We start from the raw sequence: 20,652 nt of genomic DNA on the forward strand, positions 1-20,652 counted from the left end.
GTGCTGTGAGTTGGGTGTTGAAGTCTCCCAGTATTATTGTATTACTGTGAGTGTTATTGATTATGGTATTATTGTTAGACCATTTCCAGCTTTCACTATTGAAAACAGTATTGTATTGAACATTTCTTTATAGAGTAGACAGTAACAAGTGCTATTATTGAGTCATAGAATATAGGCCTTTAAAATTTTAATAGATAATGCAAATTGGCTATACCTATTTGCACTTTTACTTGTACATGAGTCTAGCTTTTCCACATCCTCACAAGTACTGGCATTGTGTTTTATGCTTATCAATTAGTAACTTTTGGATTTTCCTGAATAACATACTGTCTTATAATACTATAAAATTATAGTAAGTAGGATGTTGTGACATTGTTCATGGTTTGGAAAATGGGCTTTCATACTCAAGTATGTGTGGAAACAAGGAAAGAATGTGTGGAAACAGTCATACTACCCTGTCCTCTGCATCATCACTGGAAGGTATAAAATGACCTTCTCTTCCATCACTTTGAATGTCACTCCAAATAGCCTCACTGTTATTAAGCTCTGATTGTCTCTATTTTACATCAGTTGTAGAGATCTCTTTCACATCAGTTACCATAGAAAGTACAAGATGCTAGGTGATGCCTCATCCTGTTACAGCTTAATCCCCATATAGCTCTGTGGGCACTGAGGCAATTCCTATCTCTAGTTGGACTCCCACAATTCTCCCCTGTTTTAGTTTTCTATATAGCATTCAGAATACTTACTAGCTCCTGAAAAGAATGTAACTCATATGTCCTTCGCCTAGAACATTAGATACTTGATGGTAGAGATTTTTGTTTTCTTTACTGCTTATTCCAGCCTGTCCAGCAACAGATTTTCATTAAATGTTTTTTGTTTGTTTGAGACTGTCTCGCTCTGTCACCCAGGCTGGAGTGCAGTGGTGCAATCTCAGCTCACTGCAGCCTCCGCCTCTTGAGTTCAAGCGATTCTCCTGCCTCAGTCTCCTGAGTAGCTGGGATGACAGACCTGCACCACCATGCCCAAATTTTCTTATTTAGTAGAGACGGAGTTTCACCATGTTGGCCAGGCTGGTTTTGAACTCCTGACCTCAGGTGATCCATCAGCCTCAGACTCTCAAAGTGGTGAAATTACAGGTATGAGCCACCACGCCCTGCCAGTAAATGTTTATGGAATGCTGTTCAGTAACTGTCATTGGAAGAGAGATGTTAGATCCTTATCTCACATTATTCACCAAAGTAAATTCCAGTTGGTATACAACACAAAAACCAACAAAACTTATAAAAGCCTTAGAAGCAATGTATGTTATTAGAGTAAGGAATTCACTCTTAGATGCAAGTGATTTTAATACAGAATTAATTTGATTTATAACTAGTAATTTAAAGCTAACATAGGCAACATTTTCTTTTTTACTAAAAAGAAAGTTGATTTATTGAGATAGACTTTGGATAAATTGCAATTCTGTCATTCATTTTTACAAAAGATAAAATAACTTCATCGTTTCAATTTAGTTTAAAAAAAGAAAAAGTTTCCACCTCATACTGATAAATATATTTCCAGCCATAATATATTATCTGGGGTATTTAATCATTTCTATATGTAATATAACTAGATATTTAGTTACATTTCTTGTTCTCCCCTAAACTTGATACTTTACTTTTTTGTTTTCCAAAAGTGCCTATTATTATAGTTTGTATATTGGTGCTTCATAAATATCTGCTGCATTCTTCCATTTAGCAGCTAACCTATTAAGTTGACCCTTGAATAATGCCAACCCCCCACATATTTGAGAATCCAAGTGTAACTCTTTTTTTTTTTTTTTTGAGGCAAGGTCTTGCTCTATCACCCAGGCTGGAGTGCAGTGGCATGATCTTGTCCTCCCCAGTGGCAGGGACTACAGGTGTGCGCCACCATGCTTGGCTAATTTTTTGTTATCGTTTTGTAGAGATGGGGGTTTTACCATGTTTCCCAGGCCCGTCTCAAACTCCCAGGCTCAAGTGATCGTCCCACCTCGGCCTCCCAAAGGTCTGGGATTATGGGCGTGAAACACAGTGTCCGGCCCCAAATATAATTCCCGACTCCTCCAGAACTTAGCTCCTAATAGCCTGCTGTTGACTGGAAGCCTTACTGATAACATAAACAATCAGTTAACAAATTTTGGATGTTGTATGCATTATATACTGTAAGCTAAGGAAAAGAAAATATTAAGAAAAAAATCATAGAAAATATATTTACTGTTCATTAAATGGAAGTGGATTTTCATAAAAGTCTTCATACTCAGAGTCTTCATGTTGAGCAGCCTAATGAGGAAGAAGTGATGGGGTTGGTCTTGCTGTCTCAGGCTGGCAGAAAATCTGTATATAAGTGGACTAGTGCACTTCAAACCTGTGTTGTTCAAGGGTCAGCTGTAATTTTTTTGAGATGGAGTTTCACTCTTGTGGCCCAGGCTGGAGTGCAGTGGTGTGATCTTGGCTCACCGCAATCTTTACCTCCCAGGTTCAAGCGATTCTCCTGCCTCAGCCTCCCGAGTAGCTGAGATTACAGGCACGCGCCATCACGCCTGGCTAATTTTTGTATTCTTAGTAGGGAGAGGGTTTCTCCATGTTGGTCAGTCTGATCTCAAACTCCTGACCTCAGGTGATCTGCCTGCCTCAGCCTTGCAAAGTACTGAGATTACAGGCATGAGCCACTGTGCCCGACTGGGTCAGCTGTGGACCTAGGTAAGATCTAGGTAAAAGCTACATTGCTGTGGACCTACTTTTATATTGTACATTTTCTCATTTTGTGCATTTTCCTCTTCTCCTTATAGTTTTGGACATGGCAAGACATGTGCCACTTTATCGGGCGCTGTTGGAATTGCTCCGGGCCATTGCTTCTTGTACTGCCATGGTGCCCCTGTTGTTGCCCCTTTCTACAGAGAATGGTGAAGAGGAAGAAGAACAGTCAGAATGTCAAACTTCTGTTGGTACATTATTAGCCAAAATGAAGACCTGTGTTGATACCTATACCAACCGTTTAAGGTACTATATTATGTTTATTTCTCTTGAGTTTGCCTCTAACAATGTTTTTTATATAACTCCATGTGTGTTTTTGTTTTTCAGTGATATATGCTTTTTAAAAACATATACACCCTTAGCTGGGTGCAGTGGCTCACGCCTGTAATCCCAGCACTTTGGGAGGCCAAGGCGGGTGGATCACGAGGTCAGGAGATAGAGACCATCCTGGCTAACACAGTGAAGCCCTGTCTCTACTAAAAATACAAAAAATTAGCCTGGCATGGTGGCGGGCGCCTGTAGTCCCAGCTGCTCGGGAGGCTGAGGCAGGAGAATGTTGTGAACCCGAGAGGCGCAGCTTGCAGTGAGCCGAGATCGCGCCACTGCACTCCAGCCTGGGCGACAGAGCGAGACTCTGTCTCAAAAAAGAAAATAAAGAGAAAAAAATATATACACCCTCACACACAAGCGGTATATAAACATACAAAGAAAAAGTATCCACCCAAATTCTACACTTAGAAACATTTATTCACAATTGCTTATTCAGTATCTCCCTGTGTGATCTTACAGCTATAGGTGTCAAGTTTTACTTAAATGCTGTCCCATTGTACCTGTTAGACAAATAAATGCTAGTTTCTCACACAATGTTGATGTCAGAGACATCTTTCAGTTTCAGTAAATATATATCACTGACATTGTTCTAAATACTTTGAATTCACTGTTGTATTTAGATGCTATATTTTATTTAACTATTTATTAGTAGATTTTAGATTATTTTCAGTTCATAATAACCTTATACATACATCTTTTGGGGCTTGCAGAAGTTTCTGCAGATACAATCTTAGAAGTATAATTGTTAGGTTTATGGATTACTTCTGTTTTATTTTAGAAGTCAAAGGATTCAGTATTTGATGGAATTAAAATAAGTTGTAATGCTTATCTTTATGGAAAATTGAATTGTTATTTTTAGTTTGTTTACACATTAGTAGATTCAGAGGATGAGTTCTGTCAAAAACTCTTTTTTAAATAACCTAGGAAACCTTTTCCTTTCCCTTGGCAAAATCTGTTCAGTGACCTTTTCTTTTCTCATGGCAGAATCTGTTCAGTGATTGTTAGTTTATTCCTCAAAGATGGCCTAATTCTGAATTTTGAAGCATTTATACTGTTAATGGAAGTTTACTCCTTTGTCAATTATCTTTTGAGTCAGTTAATGTCGTTTACCGTGTTTGTGCTGTATTTACTTTGCTTTTTCGCACTTGTTTTTTAAGAACCTATAACTTAAGAAATAGTGTAGGTCAAAAGATCATAGAGAATTGGTCATTGGAAGAATAGTTCTTGTCAGTCTTTGCCTATGAGGGAATAATCACCTTATGAAAGAATCCTGACTTTGTTGGCTTAATGTGTTGTTATTATCACTTTATTTGTTTATTTGAATAGCTTTTGGCATACAAATGGTTTTTGATTACGTGGATGAATTATATGGTGGTGATGGCTCATTGCCAGGCAGTGAGAATCATAAATTATGGAAAAGATTAAAAGAAGAGCCAGTTGGTAGAGATAAAAAGCTGTAGAGTCATGCAACTCTGTTACTAGTAATGGAAAATGTAAAGGTATATTTTCTTTGATAGTGTGATATTTTTTCTGTTACAGAGGAGAGAATAGTGTTGTATTTGGTCCCCTCCTATCTTGTGGCTCCACCCAGAATCTTTCTCACTGGTAACCAAGGAAGCCAGTGTAATAATGTAACAATAGTGTGGTATTATAATTGAACTGAATGTCTGAATGTCTCATTGAGCTAATGCCTCCTTGCAAAATGTCTACTAAAATGTCTTACTCCCTTCCCTGGCCATCTGTGTTGCTTATTCTTATAAACATAGTTTTCAGTAAATCAATATGTATAATATATACTGAGCTTTGAAACTGCCATCATGTCTTTTGGGGGGAATCTTGCCCTATATTTCTGTACCTTATATTTCTGTGTTTTGGGATGACTCTGTTAGCTTATAACTAAAATTGAAAATTTATAAAACCTTGAGTGTTTTTTACCCAGGTATATTTTGTCTTTTAGATGAAAAATTATGTAATGATTTGGAATGTTGTTTTAAGTTTAGCCTTGATTAAAAACAGTATCACACATTTATAGTGTTACAAAGTGAAAATTAACCAGTAAATAATAGTATCCTTCTTTATTTTTTTATTTATTTATTTTTTGAGACGGAGTCTCACTCAGTAGCCCAGGCTGGAGTGCAGTGGTGCGATCTCGGCTCACTGCAAGCTCCACCTCTGGGTTCACGCCATTCTCCTGCCTCAGCCTCCCAAGTAGCTGGGACTACAGGCGCCCGCCACCACGCCTGGCTAGTTTTTTGCATTTTTAGTAGAGATGGGGTTCCGTGTTAACCAGGATGGTCTCGATCTCCTGACCTTGTGATCCGCCCGCCTCCGCCTCCCAAAGTGCTGGGATTACAGGCGTGAGCCACCGCTCCCGGCCGTATCCTTCTTTAAACTGTGTATTTCCTTATGCTATAATTTCTATTAGATTCTGCAAAAATGGAGTTCTAGAGTATTGAATTCTAAGGTAATTATAGAATATTCTTACTGCAGGAAATTTGGACACCTATAGTGCTGCTTTGGTCTATTTGCTTTTCTTAGCTTAATCTATTTCCTGTTCACATAACACACTGTATAATTTTTTGAGAAAGGGATCTTCTATATAAAAATATACCAGTTAATTCACTATGAAAATTTAATTTCAGATAGAGTATAACTGAGTTTCAATTAACTGGAGCTCTTTATTTCTCTATTTGATTAACTGGATGAAATTATTCCATTTAAATTCTTTTCTTCTAACTTCAGCCAGAGAACATTCTTCAGACTTATAAATTATGTACCAACAAAATATGCATATGAAGATATAATGACTGTCCACAAAACTCATTTCATTAGATGATTTTGTCTTTACAGTGACCCTGTGCAGTGCATATTTTTAGTGATTATTTTTACTAATAAACATTATTGTATTTTGTATTAAGACTTGAATATACTTTTTAGTTGAAACTCTCATGGTCTCTGCTAATCTATGCAGTCTCTGTTATCAGAAGAAACCGGTAAAGACTAATTATGTTATTATATCTTCCTTTTCAAGGTTTACCATATAGAGAATTCATTTTCAGCTTCACAGAGAGAGTAAAATCTATTCTTTTCCAGTTGTCACGACTTAAGATGTATTTTTTTCTAATAGAATTCACAAAATAATACATTATTCCTTTAGAGTGTATACCCACAGAAAGTGGCCTTAGTTTAATTTTAACACTGACTTAAAGTTCCCCACCCTACCCGTCTGCCTCATTCCCAACTGTATTTCACAAAAACCCTAGAATACTCTGAGAATAGAATCATTCAGGAAAATACGTTCCGTTAATGTATCACTTTCAGGATCTATTTTAGTGTTTTTTGAGGGTTTGGAGCTGTAACTTTAAAAATGCTATGTATCACGGCCGGGTGTGGTGGCTCACAGCTGTAATCCCAGCACTTTGGTAGGCTGAGGTGGGCTGATCACTTGAGGCCAGGAGTTCTAGACCAGCCTGGCCAACATGGCGAAACCCATCTCTACTAAGAATACAAAAGTTTAGCTGGATATGGTGGCGCATACCTGTAATCCCAGGAACTCGGGAGGCTGAGGCACGAGAATTGCTTGAGCCTGGGAGGCGGAGGTTGCAGTGAGCTGAGGTCACACCATTACCCTCCAGCCTGGGTGACAGAGGGAAACTGTCTCAAAAAATAAATACATATACACACACACACACACACACACACATATACACATACATACATATAATGTATCACACACTCAGAAACATTTTACATTATTTTTGTCTCTATTACTGTGAAATCCAAGGGTTAATAAAGTACATGTATTTGGTATAGTTCTTTTTTTAAGTAAGAGAAATAGTAGTTTACTACTTATTTTTATTTATATACCTAATATATTGCCTTTCTTTTTTCTTATTTCTCTTTTGTCTTTGTTTTTAACAAGCATATACAAGACATGCAAATTTCTTTTCTTCAAATAAAATTGTGTTTAACTCTTTTATCATCTTAGATAAAGAAAATAGATTCATTGTGTATTCTGCAGATCTCTAGGTAATGGTTGTGGTTGCATATAATGATATTCATTGAAATGATGTGTACGTTGTATTTGTAATATAATTTTAACCTTCCTTTTGGGGATGAGAGACATTAAAGAAAAAGGTCAGGTGTAAAGAAGATGTTTACTATTACTGCCGAGAATATCCTATCTATCTTGAAGTCTAACCTGAGCCTAAACCCAATTAATTTTGATCTGATAATTCAAAGACTGGAGGAGATTCCATAGGTTTGTGCACCCCCAAGCCCAAAACCTTACAAGAGGAGATAGAAAGACATCATTAAGAAGCTGGATCCCAGTGCCAGCTCTTTGGGAGGTTTAGGTGGGAGGATCACTTGAGGTGGGGAGTTCAAGACCAGCCTTGACAAGGGAGTTCAAGACCAGCCTAGGGAGACCCTGTCTCTACAAAAAATAAAAATGAATTAGTCAGCATCGTGGGCTACACCTATAGTCCTAGCTGCTCAGGAGGTTGAGGTGGGAGGATCGCTTGAGACTAGGATTTTGAGGTTACAGTGAGCTGTGATTATACCACTGCACTCCATCCTGGGCAACAGAGTGAGACCCAATCCACATGTTTAAAAACAAAAACAAATAAAAGAAAAAAGACAGAAAACTGGAAAGGCTGATCATTTACCTTAAATTTACCTAATTTGTAACATATTCATGATTATAAGACATTCATGATTAACATTGGTAGGTGAGATCTGGCCTGGTCACAAAATCATTACTGATGCATTCACTTCACAGATTTTTTTTTTTTTTTTTTAATATCCATGGGCACATAACTAGAAAATTGGTCTTCTTTCTAAGGGGCTGACGTATAAATGGGGGAAATAATAACCAGGCAGGTTTTTTTTTGTTTTGTTTTGAGATAGAGTCTCACTCTCTCGGCAAGGCTGGAGTGCAGTGGCATGATCTCAGCCCACTGCAACCTCCATCTCCTGGGCTCAAGCAGTTCTCCTGCCTCAGCCTCCCGAGTGGCTGGGATTACAGGTGTGCGTCGCCACACCCAGCTAATTTTTGTATTTTTAGTAAAGATGGGGTTTCGCCATGTTGACCAGGCTAGTCACAAACTTCTGACCTCACGTAATCCACCCGCCTCAGCCTCCCAAAGTGCTGGGATTACAGGCGTGAGCCACTGCGCTGAGCCAGCCTGGCAGTTGTAACAACATAGTATCTGACATATTAGCAATGTTAGTAGAAGTCATGACACTACAGGAAAATCAATCCAGGTTTGGAGGCCTAAAGGAGATATAGGAATTAACCAAGAATAGAGTACAAATGAAGAGGGGCAAGGGATTGGTGTCCCAAGGGTATGAAAACAATGTTAGCAGTGAAGGAAAGCATCATGTATTCTGGGAACCTTGGAAAGTTTGGTGTGTCTGAGTATAGTGTAACTGGAAGGTAGTGGTGAGAGATGAGCCTGGAGAGGAAATCAGGGGCTAGAGGATAAAGAGGAATGTATCACAGAGTTACTTACCTTTAAAAGTGATGTTGAGCCACTGAAAGGTTTTCAGCTGCTCTCATCAGGTTTGCGTTATAGAAAGATGGTCTTCCAGGTGTACTTGAATGGTTGGAGGGGAAGTTGGAACAAGACCAAACTACCATGGAAGAGATTTTCATCTGTTTCATCTCAGCAGATAGAGCTGTACATGTCTTCTCCCTGTCCTACTGTTTTGGGGGACTGATCAGCACTCTTGGTACTCATCAGCACTGTTGCTGTCATATTATGGACTTAATAGATAGATAATTCCTAGGTAGAAATAGTTTCCATGCTCTAGATATTTGTCTTAAAAAGCAATCATGGAACTCAGACTTTAAGTCACTTACTAATTGCATTATTGTATGTGTTCATATTGGCAACTGCAGATTTATCTCTAGGGATCTCCTTCAGTAGAGTACAAGTGCCATAGCATATATGGATCTGGGAACATGGCTTCCTTTGTTCTTATATATGAATCGGATGTCTACAATGCTAGGCAGAAATTTTCCAACACTAATCCTACTACTTGGTTATTTGACTTACTCAGGCAGAAAGCTGTGATCCGTCAATTGATAGAAGCTAAGTCATTAAATCAAAAACCATCTTAAATCTTTTGTATTAAGGTCCTGGAATGACAAGGTGAGACTCCATAAATGTTCATGTCTTCCTGTTCCTCTACTGTTTGCTTAAAGCTGTCACCCAGCTAAAGTTGTAGACATGGAACACTTATACAACACTCAGTTTTGTGTCCTGTTGTCTATATTATTTTGGGATATACCCAAATCTAAAAGAGAACTCATATGATAATGAAATTTTATTAATTTTATTAAATAAGTCAGTTTTCATGTTGAAAACTGAAGGAAATTTTCTTGGTGGAAATTCTTTGTTAGACTGCAGAACCTTGGCATTTGTGAGGAAGAACTTTAAGATGTTATACCACTTATGCTACTGTTTACTTAAATTTTCCTTTGCCTTTTTTTTTCTACTTAGAATTTTTCTTTAGATCAACTTAAAAAAAAAAACAAGTTTTTCTCAGGCTTTTAAAGAGGAAACTTCAAGTTACCTGGATGGACCATTATCATTTGCCATAAATAGGAGATAGTGTAAACATGAGTGAACCATTTACTGTGAATAAAATAGTGTTTATTTATTAATCCTTGAAATATATTAGACCATGTGTGCAAAGTGACACAATCAGGAATAATTCAGATTTTGTTTGTTAAATAAAACACTGGAAAAATAAATGCATGTCTGTGAAAAGGAGGATTGTTTATACCACAGAATATTCATATATGTAAAATTATGCAACAATGGAAAAGAGAAGTGAACTATATTTTATTTTATTTATTTATTTTTGAGACGGAGCCTCACCCTGTCACCCAGGATGGAGAGCAATGGTGATCTTGGCTCACTGCAAGCTCCGCCTCCTGGGTTCAAGCAATTCTCCTGCCTCAGCCTCCCCAGTAGCTAGGATTAGAGGCCCCCACCACACCCGGTTAATTTTTGTATTTTTAGTAGAGAGGGAGTTTCACCATGTTGGCCAAGCTGGTCTTGAACTCCTGACCTCAAGTGATCCACCCACCTCTGCCTCCCAAAGTGTTCGGATTACAGGTGTGAGCCACCGCGCCCGGCCTTATCTGTATTTTAGATGTAAAAACAGCCAGGTCTTGGATGTATCATTGAATTTTGAAAAGGAAGCTGGGCTAGGTATGGTGGCTCATGTGTATAATCCCAGCACTTTGGGAGGCCAAGGTGGGAGGATGATTGCTTGAGCCTAAGAGTTCAAGACCAGCCTGGGCAACATGGTAGGTAAAACCCTGATATATTAGTTGGGTTGCCTTGTACACTGTACTCCTTTTAGGTGGTGTGCTAGGGAGTAGAGTAGATAGAATCAATATTGCAGCCATATCACTGAACTTTCTGTTCATCCAAAGGTTTTGGTAAGAATGACTGCTTAGCCGGGCGCGGTGGCTCCCACCTCTAATCCCAGCACTTTGAGAGGCCGAGGCAGGTGGATCACCTGAGGTCAAGAGTTCAAGACTAGCGTGGTCAACATGGCGAAACCCCTTCTCTGTAAAAATACAAAAAAATTAGCTGGATGTGGTGGCACGCACCTGTAATCCCAGCTACTTGGGGCAGCTGAGGCAGGAGAATTGCTTGAACCCAGGAAGCAGAGGTTGCAGTGAGCCAAGATCCCGCCAGTGCACTCTAGCCTGTGGTATAGAGCAAGACTCTGTCTCAAAAACAAACAAACAAACAAAATACCAGAATGACTGCTTAAAGAAGGAACTCGGGATTAATACCATGGGATTTTCTTTTATGTCCTGTAGTTCTCTTACTATACAGTTTTCACTATTATATATGGTAATATATCAGGTACATAATTATATATAATATCTCTAATATACATACATACATATATCTGAAAGGTAGCCTCTGAATTTTTATTTTTGAAATAGTAGACTTTAAGCCATATTTTAAATTGTCCTCAATTACACCTTAATACTAAGTGATTAATCTCTTATAGTTTGGTGTGTGATAATTACAGTACTCTGATGGGATTGATAGTGTAAACTAGTGCACTGCTCAAGGAATGAGTGTACTTTTAGTTAATTTCATCTTTTCTGATTTACCTGTTACAGTAACCTGTTGACACTGTAAGGTGGCAGCTGGGGGTATTTCATTGTGATTTAGTCTGTGTTTTAAAAGTTGACAATTCTTTAGGCAGTTGTTGGATATTCACTCTACAGATTGTTTTAAGAGCTTCATAAAGACGATATTTTAAAATTTTTTGGTTCAGGGTTTTGTGTTTCTGTAATTTACTGTCTTTCCTAATACCCCCTTTCAAGATTCGCGATTTGTAATAACTGCGTGGTGTTAAGTGTAAAAGTTAACACAGATAAACTGATGAATATTGATGCTGGCTGGTTTACTAATCACCAGAATTTGAACTAAGGCAATTTCTGAGATAACATTCCTTCTGGAGGAACAAAAGATTAGGCCAGTATGTTATGCCAAAATAGAGAATTTTACATTCAACATTTTGCATTTTTTGAACTAAAAGACAAGGTTAGAGTTAAGTATTCTCAGGATTTTCTTCAGAAATTAAAGTTTTTTTGTTTTTTGTTTTTTTGTTTTTTTTAAGGAATATATGTGACACTTCGTACATCAGTTTAATAGCATTTTGAATGTGTACCTTACCTGTACCTATAATGCTAAAATGTAATTTTTTCTCTCCCCAGAGACAGGGTTTCATTCTGTCGCCCAGGCTGGAGTGCAGTGGCCCGATCTCGGCTCACTACAGCCTCCACCTCCCTGGTTCAAGTGATTCTTCTGCCTCAGCCTCCCAAGTAACTGGGACTGCAGGTGCCTGCCACCACACTTGGCTAATTTTTTTGTATTGTTTGTAGAGACGGGGATTCGCCATGTTGGCCAGGCTGTTCATGAACTCCTGACCTCAGGCAATCTGCCCACCTCAGCCTCCCAAAGTGCTGGCATTACAGGCGCAAGCCACTGTGCCTGGCCTGTAAATTTCACTTAGACCATTCTTCTAATATCATCTATCATTTAAAACCTAAAGAATAGGCTGGGTGCAGTGGCTTACGCCTGTAATTCCAGCACATTGGGAGGTTGAGGTGAGAGGATTACTTGAGCCCAGGAGTTCAAGACAAGCCTGGGTAATATAGCGAGACCCCATCTCTATTCTTTAAAATAATATTTAAATTAAAAAAAAATTTTTGACTGGGTGCAGTGGCTCTCACCTTTAATCCCAGCCCTTTGGGAGACTGAGGCAGACAAATTAACTGAGGACATTTGAGTTCAAGACCAGCCTGGCCAACATGGTGAAACCCTGTCTCTACTAAAAATACAAAATTTAGCTGCCTGTGGTGGTGCACAGTGGGTGTAATCCCAGCTGCTTGGGAGGCTGAAGCAGGAGAATCACTTCAACCTGGGAGGCGGAGGTTGTAGTGAGCTGAGATAGTGCCATTGCACTCCAGCCTGGGCTGCAGAATGAGACTCTTGTCTCAAAAAAAAAAAAAAAAAAAAAGTTTTTAAAAACCTAAACAATAAAAAGTGGAGCATATCAGGATGCTGGCATTGTATGTTTTTCTTGTTCAATTAGAATTATTTTTAATAATAGTTTGAATGAAAATGGTTGATTAAACTCTAAATGTTGGTTCTATTTAATTTTTTTGCCCGGATAACGTTAAGTAGTTCTTTATTTTATTTCAGAGGAATTGTTTAAGAACTTTATTTCCTCTACTTGCCTACTGTCATATTAGGCAGAAGAAAAAAACTTAGTAGTCACCCATCAAGGACTTGCACTCTAGGTGAGATCCATTCCCTGGGCTAGTGTTTGAAAATTCCTATTACCATAAAAGTTTTATTTTTTTTAATGCCTGTAGGCTGGCAATATTCAATCGCTTTGTGATTGAAACCCTTTTATTTCTGGCAGAGAAAAAAATGTACCAGATTATCATTAATTCTATCCCCAAAGCCTTAGATTCTGGCTTACTTCTTTAGCTTTATAATTTAGTCATTTTTGTATGTAATATTTTTAGGTTTAGGCCTATAAAGAGTGGAAGGAAATAGTTTCCTAAGGACCAAGACAGAAAAAGAGACTTGAAAAGTAACAAAGGATACATATCAGGTGCAAGCAATGTTGCACATGGGCCAAAGACAACCTGTGAAAAGATGTTTATTGATGCATATGCTCCAAGCCTCATTGCATACCAATTGTGAGGGCTCAAAATTTGGTGAAAATAAATTTTAGAAATGTTCTGATTGACGACTTAGGCAGATACAAAACAAAATTATTTCATGCATTCCTTTTGTTTTACCAATTAAATTTTGATTAGTACAGTATTTGTTTTTGTTTTGTTTCAAGACAAAGTCTCACTCTGTCACCCAGTCTAGATTGCAGTGGCGTGATCTTGGTGCACTGCAGCCTTCACCTCCCAGGTTCAAGCGATTCTTCTGCCTCAGCCTCCTGAGTAGCTGGGACTACAGCTACCTGCCACCACACCCGGCTAATTTTTGTATATTTAGTAGAGATGGGATTTTGCCTTGTTGGCCAGGCTGATCTCGAACTCCTGACCTCAGGTGATCCACCCACCTCGGCCTCCCAGAGTGCTGGGATTACAGGCGTGAGCCACTGTGCCTGGCCAATTAGTACAGTATTTCTTTTCTGGTCTCTGTGCTTTCATTTTTTTCTCTTCTTATTTCTTGAAAATAAGCCAATTTGCCCTAAATGGAGCATATGTTGTAATAAATACATAGTTGTATATAGTTATATAAAAATATGAGGAGTTAATAATACAGCCCTAACTTTTATGTAGGATTTATAGTTTCTGAATTGCTTAGGTGTATATTGATTTTTCTGCTCTATATAGTAGGCAAGAAAGTATGTACTATTCTTATTTGACAGAAAATGAATCTGTTACTTAGAATGTTACATTACAAACTTAGTAATAGGTAATAAAGCTGAGATTTAGCTTCTAAGCCTCCTGATACTGTTGATGTTCATCATGGAAAAGAGTATTGATGAAGAAAGATAAGTTGATTGACCCATAGTCTAGCTACGTCTATTTTTATGTACCACTACTACCCACTACCCAAATAGTTCATTGATTATTAGGATTCACGCTTGTTTAATGGCTAAACTTAAGCCTTAATTGGTTGTTGGAAAACACTGATTAAATGCCAGAATACAACTTACTCTGTTACTTAAGTGATTAAAAAAAATTTTTTTTTAATTATAAATTGACTCAGTGTTTCTACCTCAGAAGCATCACATATTAGTATAAAATGATCACTTTATTCTGTATCAAATTGTATCATATGAGCTTTATGTTTCACGACAGTTTTCACTGTATTATCTCAGACAAAATCTCAAGCAGTCTTTTTTTTTTTTTTTTTTTTTTTTGAGACAGGGTTAAACTCTGTCACCCAGGCTGCATGGTGCTATCTCAGCACACTGCAACCTCCACCTCCCAGGCCCAAGCGATCCTCCCACCTTGACCCAAATAGCTGGGATTACAGGCATGCGCCACCACTCCTGGCACATTTTTGTGTTTATAGTAGAGATGGGGTTTCCCCTTGCTGCCCAGGCTGGTCTCGAACTCCTAAGCTCAAGCAATCCACCTGCCTCAGCCTCCTGAAGTCCTGGGATTATAAGTGTGAGCCACTACACCCAGCCAAAATCTCAGCCAGTCTTAATTACTGAATTTGAAGTCTGTTGCTAAGTAAAATTTACTTCATATCAAGTCTTTCTGGGCACATTACAATAGTAACTTGTTCATATTATCTATGGATTTTAGAGTTTGGGTAGTTCAAATTCCACCTTTTTATAAATGAGCAAAACGAAGTTCATACAGACTTATTTGTTCTCAGTTATCTCATGGTTAGTGACATAGCTATGATAAGAACTCATATATCCTCATGTCTCAATCAAATACATTTATCTGCTAAATTAAACTTAACTCCCAAATAATAATTAGGTTTATGCATAAATGATTAATTAAATATCAGAACGTGGAGCTTCTGGGTTGGTTCTAATATTTGCGATATTTTAAAATTATTTTTAAGGGGCCGGGCATTGCGGCTGACGCCTGTAATCCCAGCACTTTGGGAGGCCATGGCTCACAGATCATGAGGTCAAGAGATCAAGACCATCCTAGCCAACACGGTGAAACCCTGTCTCTACTAAAAATACAAAAATTAGCTGGGAATGATGGCGCGCACCTGTCGTCCCAGCTACTCGGGAGGCTGAGGCAGGAGAATCGTTTGAACCTGGGAGGTGGAGGTTAAAGTGAGCCGAGATCGCACCACTGTACTCCAGCCTGGGGGACAGAGTGAGACTCTGTCTCAAAAGAAAAAAAAAATTATTTTTAAATGATGGCAATGGAGTAAAATATTTTGAGTTGAAAAAAATCTGCTTTTGAGCTAGACGTGGTGGTTCATGCTTGTAATCCCAGTGCTTTGGCAGGCCGAGGCAGGTGGATCACTTGAGACCAGCCAGGGCAACAAGGCAAAACCCTGTCTCTACTAATAATACAAAAATTAGCCAGGCGTGGTGGTATGCACCTGTAATCCCAGCTACTCGGGAGGCTGAGGCATGAGAATCGCTTGAACCTGGGAGGTGAACATTGCAGTGAGCTGAGATGGTGCCACTGCACTCCATCCTGGGCGACAGAGTGAGACTCTATCTCAGAAAAATAAAAAGAGAAGAAAATAGTGTTTTTGATAATTTAAAAACTACATAGAATAATATGGATTTTACAGAATTTTTCTACTGTTTTCCTTTTACTCATGTGTTTTCACTCTCCTGAATAATTTGTAATATCCTATGATAGCATATTAAAAGATAGCATATTTCACTAAGTATCCATAGTATTCTAGTTGTGCCTAATTACTATATTACCAAAGTAAACTGAGTCTCATTGTGTTTGGTTGTCTCTCTAGTATAAGCAACTTTATAATCACTTATATGAAGAGTAGGTCAGCTTTATCCATGTCTGATGTTTTTCTTGCTGTACTAATTGAAGAATTAATAAGGCTGGGTGTGGTGGCTCACGCCTGTAATCCCAGCACTTTGGGAGGCCGAGGCAGGTGGATCACATGAGGTCAGGAATTCAAGACTAGCCTGGCCAACATGGTGAAACCCCGTCTCTACTAAAAATACAAAAATCTAGCTAGGCATGATGGTAGGTGCCTGTAATCCCAGCTACTCGGGAGGCTGAGGTGGGAGAATTGCTAGAACCCGGGAGGCAGAGGTTGCAGTGAGCCGAGATCCGCCATTGCACTCCAGTCTGGACAATAAGAGTGAAATTCCATCTCAGTAAATAAATAAATAAGATTTTTCTGAAATTTTCTTAATTATTGATGGATGTACTTTTCTACTGTCTTTTCAAGAGATTTGGTATCCACTTTCATAGAATAGAGGAATGTGTCGGTGATAAAATGGCATTGCTGTTAGAAGCCCCCTGCTCCCACACACGAACACAGTATTATTTTTCATTTCCTGCATTTTATTGTGGTTTAATGTACCCAATATTTCTAGTATCTTTAGCTCCTTTGTCAAGAAGAGATGATTAAAGGGTTTATGCAGCAATATTTAATATTTAAAGAGTAAGCAAAAACACTCCCCATTTATGAGTATTGTTCAACATTTTATTTTAGACTGTTAAAAAAGAATTTGGAAGTAACTCTCAGTTACCTCCACTAGTAAAGGGATTTCTGGCGTGGATAACATAATACCTTTAATCTGTATATACATGTTGTTTTTACTTAAATTTAAATATTATTTTCTATTGTGAAAATTCTGTTACCCACAAAATAGTCACTTTGAAGATGGGACCCTTTAGCTTTTACATGTTAGTTCTGGTGAAATTCATCTCCTGCTGGTCATTCCAGCTGGTATTATCTTAAGACGAAATTAAAATATAGCCACAGTAGTTTTACTTTTGAATAAATGTGATACTTCATAGCTTCCTTCAAGCAGGAATGAAGGCAGTTTTTTTATATCTGATCTTCTGTGCAGACTTTTTCTGCTGTACTCCAATAAGCAAAAATCATATTTAGTATAGTTGGTGTTTGATGGTTTCACCAAAAATTTGAGAGAAACTTACTGTGAATCAAAAAGTCTTATTTGCTATCAGGGCATGACACAAATGACTCTGTGTTCAGTATAAAGTGTTCTGGATATTTAACTTCTCTTTGAACAGCATTGAAGCAAGCATCTTTTATAGCTGTTTTTCTTACCTATCTCAAAGTTTCTTCCTAATGGAAAGTTATTCATCATACTTTTAAATAACTGAAGTCACTTGTAGAAGTACCCCACTTCCTTTTTATATACCTCAGCAATGGGAGATCACTTGATTTACATCTTTCCAGGTATATTTTCCACCAGACTCTCTTATTTTAACCGCCATAAGCTGGATCTTCTAGTACTTTAGTTAAAAAAATTCAATTCCAGTTCCAGCCCTCCTACTTGTGATTTCTGTTGAAAAACACTCCCTTGGTTCTCCTCTTTTACATCTGCTTCTCATACCTAAAAATGAAAACGTCCTGATTTCTTAGACAGGTAGCATTTGTTATACCCATATATTTCTTTAAACGTTTCTGTTTTTGATGGTGGTAAACAAGTTCAGTTGTTCGTCAGTCTTTTTTCACACAGATAGGCAAATATTTATTTTAATCTCTCTTCTTTGGCTCAGTTGGGTTGTCCCTTGGTAAACTGCTGAAGCATATTATTTCTGGCAACTCTATTTAACAGTAGCATGCAGTACCTTCTGTATGTCTGGTGGTGTTTTATTTGGCCTAAAAATTAGTATATTTGTGTCTAATATAGAAATCAAGGTTTTATTTTTAAAGGCTTCTTATAACTATTTTAAGTATTCCCTTCTTTCATTCTCACGTATGCTACCAAGACAAGGAAGATTTGTCTTGCAACATTCATTTAAATCATTAAAAATTAAACTAGTACTTCCACTTAGAGATTAAGTAAAAACAAAAGGGGATCATAGAGTTAAAAACTAAGCTTTAAATTAATCGCAGAAAACATTTATTGTATGGAGATCTTTGTCCATTTACTGGTGCATTTCAAGAATTATTTTCGTGCATCCTGGAGATATTAGAAGCAATTTCCTACAGTAATATTTTTATTTAGTCTTTCAGTTTACCTCTAATCTAAGCTATAATTACTGTCAAAGAGCTTTAGAACTGAGGAGTACAGTGTGATCCATGCTTTTTGGTAAATGTAGAAGTTTCATTCTCTTACAGTTTTAGAATCTTCTTCTGCAGTGCTAATTCTTAATAGTTCTGAATCTACATTTCAGCATGTAGTCTCCAGATAACGTCTTCAAATGGCTCTCCTTTTTAAAATGTTTATTGCAACTTTGCAGTACATTTAGCTTAGATTTAGGAGTGCAGAGGGCTAAAGGGGTCTTGTTTTATCAAGGAAATAGCTGTATTAAGCTGTTTTTGGTTTATGGATTATAAAAGAAAATTCTGGCATGGTGTTTTTAGTCTTACTAATATTCAACTTTATTTGGGCAGTAGATACTGGTAGAGGCAGTTCAATATAATTGAATGTTGAGGTATGGGTTTGCTTTTTTGTTTTGTTTTCAGGAGAAAGATTTGCCCATTTTGCTCACATCCTACTTCAGATATGTGTCACAGAGCCAAAGTTTTCTTAACTAATTAGCTATTTAGTTGGAATTCACAGCATAGTGGAAAATGTTTGCAGATAATTCTGTGCAATAGTAGAAACTTCAGTTGCTTCCTCGTATTTCTTCAGGGCAGTGATCACAACCAGATTCAACGTATGCACAAAGCAGCGGATACCATGGTAGCGGCCGTCGCTGATTGCTTTTACCATGTTGGATCCATTGTCAGTCTCAAAGACCTACTTCCAGCTAGGTGCCTTGAACTCAAATAGCTTTTCACACAGACTTCAGGATGTGAGCTAAGGTATGGCCTTTTTTCATGAGCTGGGCCTACATATGGGTTGACAGTAACCTGCAACTTTTATAGAAAAGAGACTACTGGCTATAGTTTAATGTCAGACAATGACTAGTTAGAATCATTGATAGGCAGGTAGTGTGTGTTCTTCATATATTCAAAGTATTCTCACCATTTAGAGATTTTCTTTATTTTTGGTGTGTTTTTGTCAAAGAGACTATTCAAGTAAAAATTTCTCATTAGAACCTGGTGCAAAGGTCTAATATATATCTGCTTTATGATTCAACCATTGTCTTCAATATGAAATATATATCATTTCTTTCACACATTTGGTGTAAATAATTTTTTTAAACTTCTGAGGATTCTTGCACAATTATTTTTCTTTTACTTTTCTTAATTATGGTAAAAAAATAATATTTTATCATCCTAACCTTGTGCACTATTTTAATAATCTCCTACTAATCTTCTTTTTAAAAGTAGAGTTAGGAAATTGGCATGAATAGAGCTTCAGATTTAGAATCAGTAGCTCCAAAGGTAATCTGCACACTGAGGTGGTAAATACAATAAAGACCTAAATTGGATTAATGCAGTTCACGCTCCATGCTAGAGATTCTTGTTTCTTCAAGGAGAAAATAACCTTTCTGGAAAAAGAGCTTCACTTTCATATCTTCCTTCTCTGCAAGATATGTTTCTTTAAGTGAAATCTTTATTGAGAGTACAGTGGATTAACTCATTGATTATAGACTTAGGAAATGATATTTTATTATGGCTATAATCATAACTGCTTTCTGAAACAACTTACTGTTGTTTTCTTATTCAGTGGCCCTGTTACTTAATAATTTTTTCAAGACCTGATAATGGAGAATCATTTACAACTGGGGAGGAAGAGTCCTTGTAAATTCAAAATGGGTACTGTCAAGCAGCTTATGCACTTCTCTTCATTCTCAGTGTTTGACACTGATTGTTAATAGCTATTGACAAATGCAGAAGTTGGTAATCTGAGTTACTCTGCCAGAATCATATCTTTATTAAGAAGTGACTCACTGTTAAACTACAGTCTCACCTTAATTTCATAGCTATAAACGACACAGTATAGTAGTTGACTGTAGCAGTAAAATCCTCTGGTATTTCAGTCTTCAGACATACACTATACTCTCCTTATATGTACAAAAACGTGTATTCAGATACATGTACACAGACGACAGTTGATGACTGAAATGGTGTACAGTGTAACATCTGCCAAGTCATTTCCTGAGTGGTAAAGGAAAGTGGCTATGTGTTCTCTAACTTCTTATAGCTCAGGGAAGATAAGAAGAGACCACAGGAGAAAAGGCAGTCATTCAGTGACATATTCTACCCTTCAGTTAAGTCAAGTGACATTAAGTTTTTACCTTCTAGTTAAACATCTCTGTAGAAACTAGTTTTTGTTTACACGTTATAGGAACTAAATTCAAAACACATGCATGATACTATTTTCATTTATTCTTCCTACCCACTTGAGTGGCTTCTTAGTTTACTATTTATCTACCTTAAGGATTGAATTGCTTCTGAGCAGATTTTTGTTT

The 20,652-nt window shown here is 37.6% G+C and overlaps 1 protein-coding gene across 16 annotated transcripts in view; it reads left to right on the forward strand.

The window, feature by feature from the left end:
• BIRC6 (baculoviral IAP repeat containing 6) overlaps nt 1-20,652 on the forward strand; it is a 258,602-nt gene that overhangs the window by 209,392 nt on the left and 28,558 nt on the right. For 14 of the 16 annotated variants that reach the window (XM_021924727.2, XM_021924726.2, XM_021924730.2 and 11 more), the window contains one exon: nt 2,813-3,023. In XM_021924727.2, the coding sequence (XP_021780419.1) occupies nt 2,813-3,023 (211 nt within the window). Of the gene's footprint in view, nt 1-2,812; nt 3,024-18,923; nt 19,097-20,652 lie in introns of all 16 variants that reach the window. The other 2 variants (XR_002516594.2, XR_002516595.2) reach the window with 1 other exon arrangement.

This window comes from Papio anubis, chromosome 14, assembly GCF_008728515.1.
Source record: "Papio anubis isolate 15944 chromosome 14, Panubis1.0, whole genome shotgun sequence".
Classification (NCBI taxonomy): domain Eukaryota; kingdom Metazoa; phylum Chordata; class Mammalia; order Primates; family Cercopithecidae; genus Papio; species Papio anubis.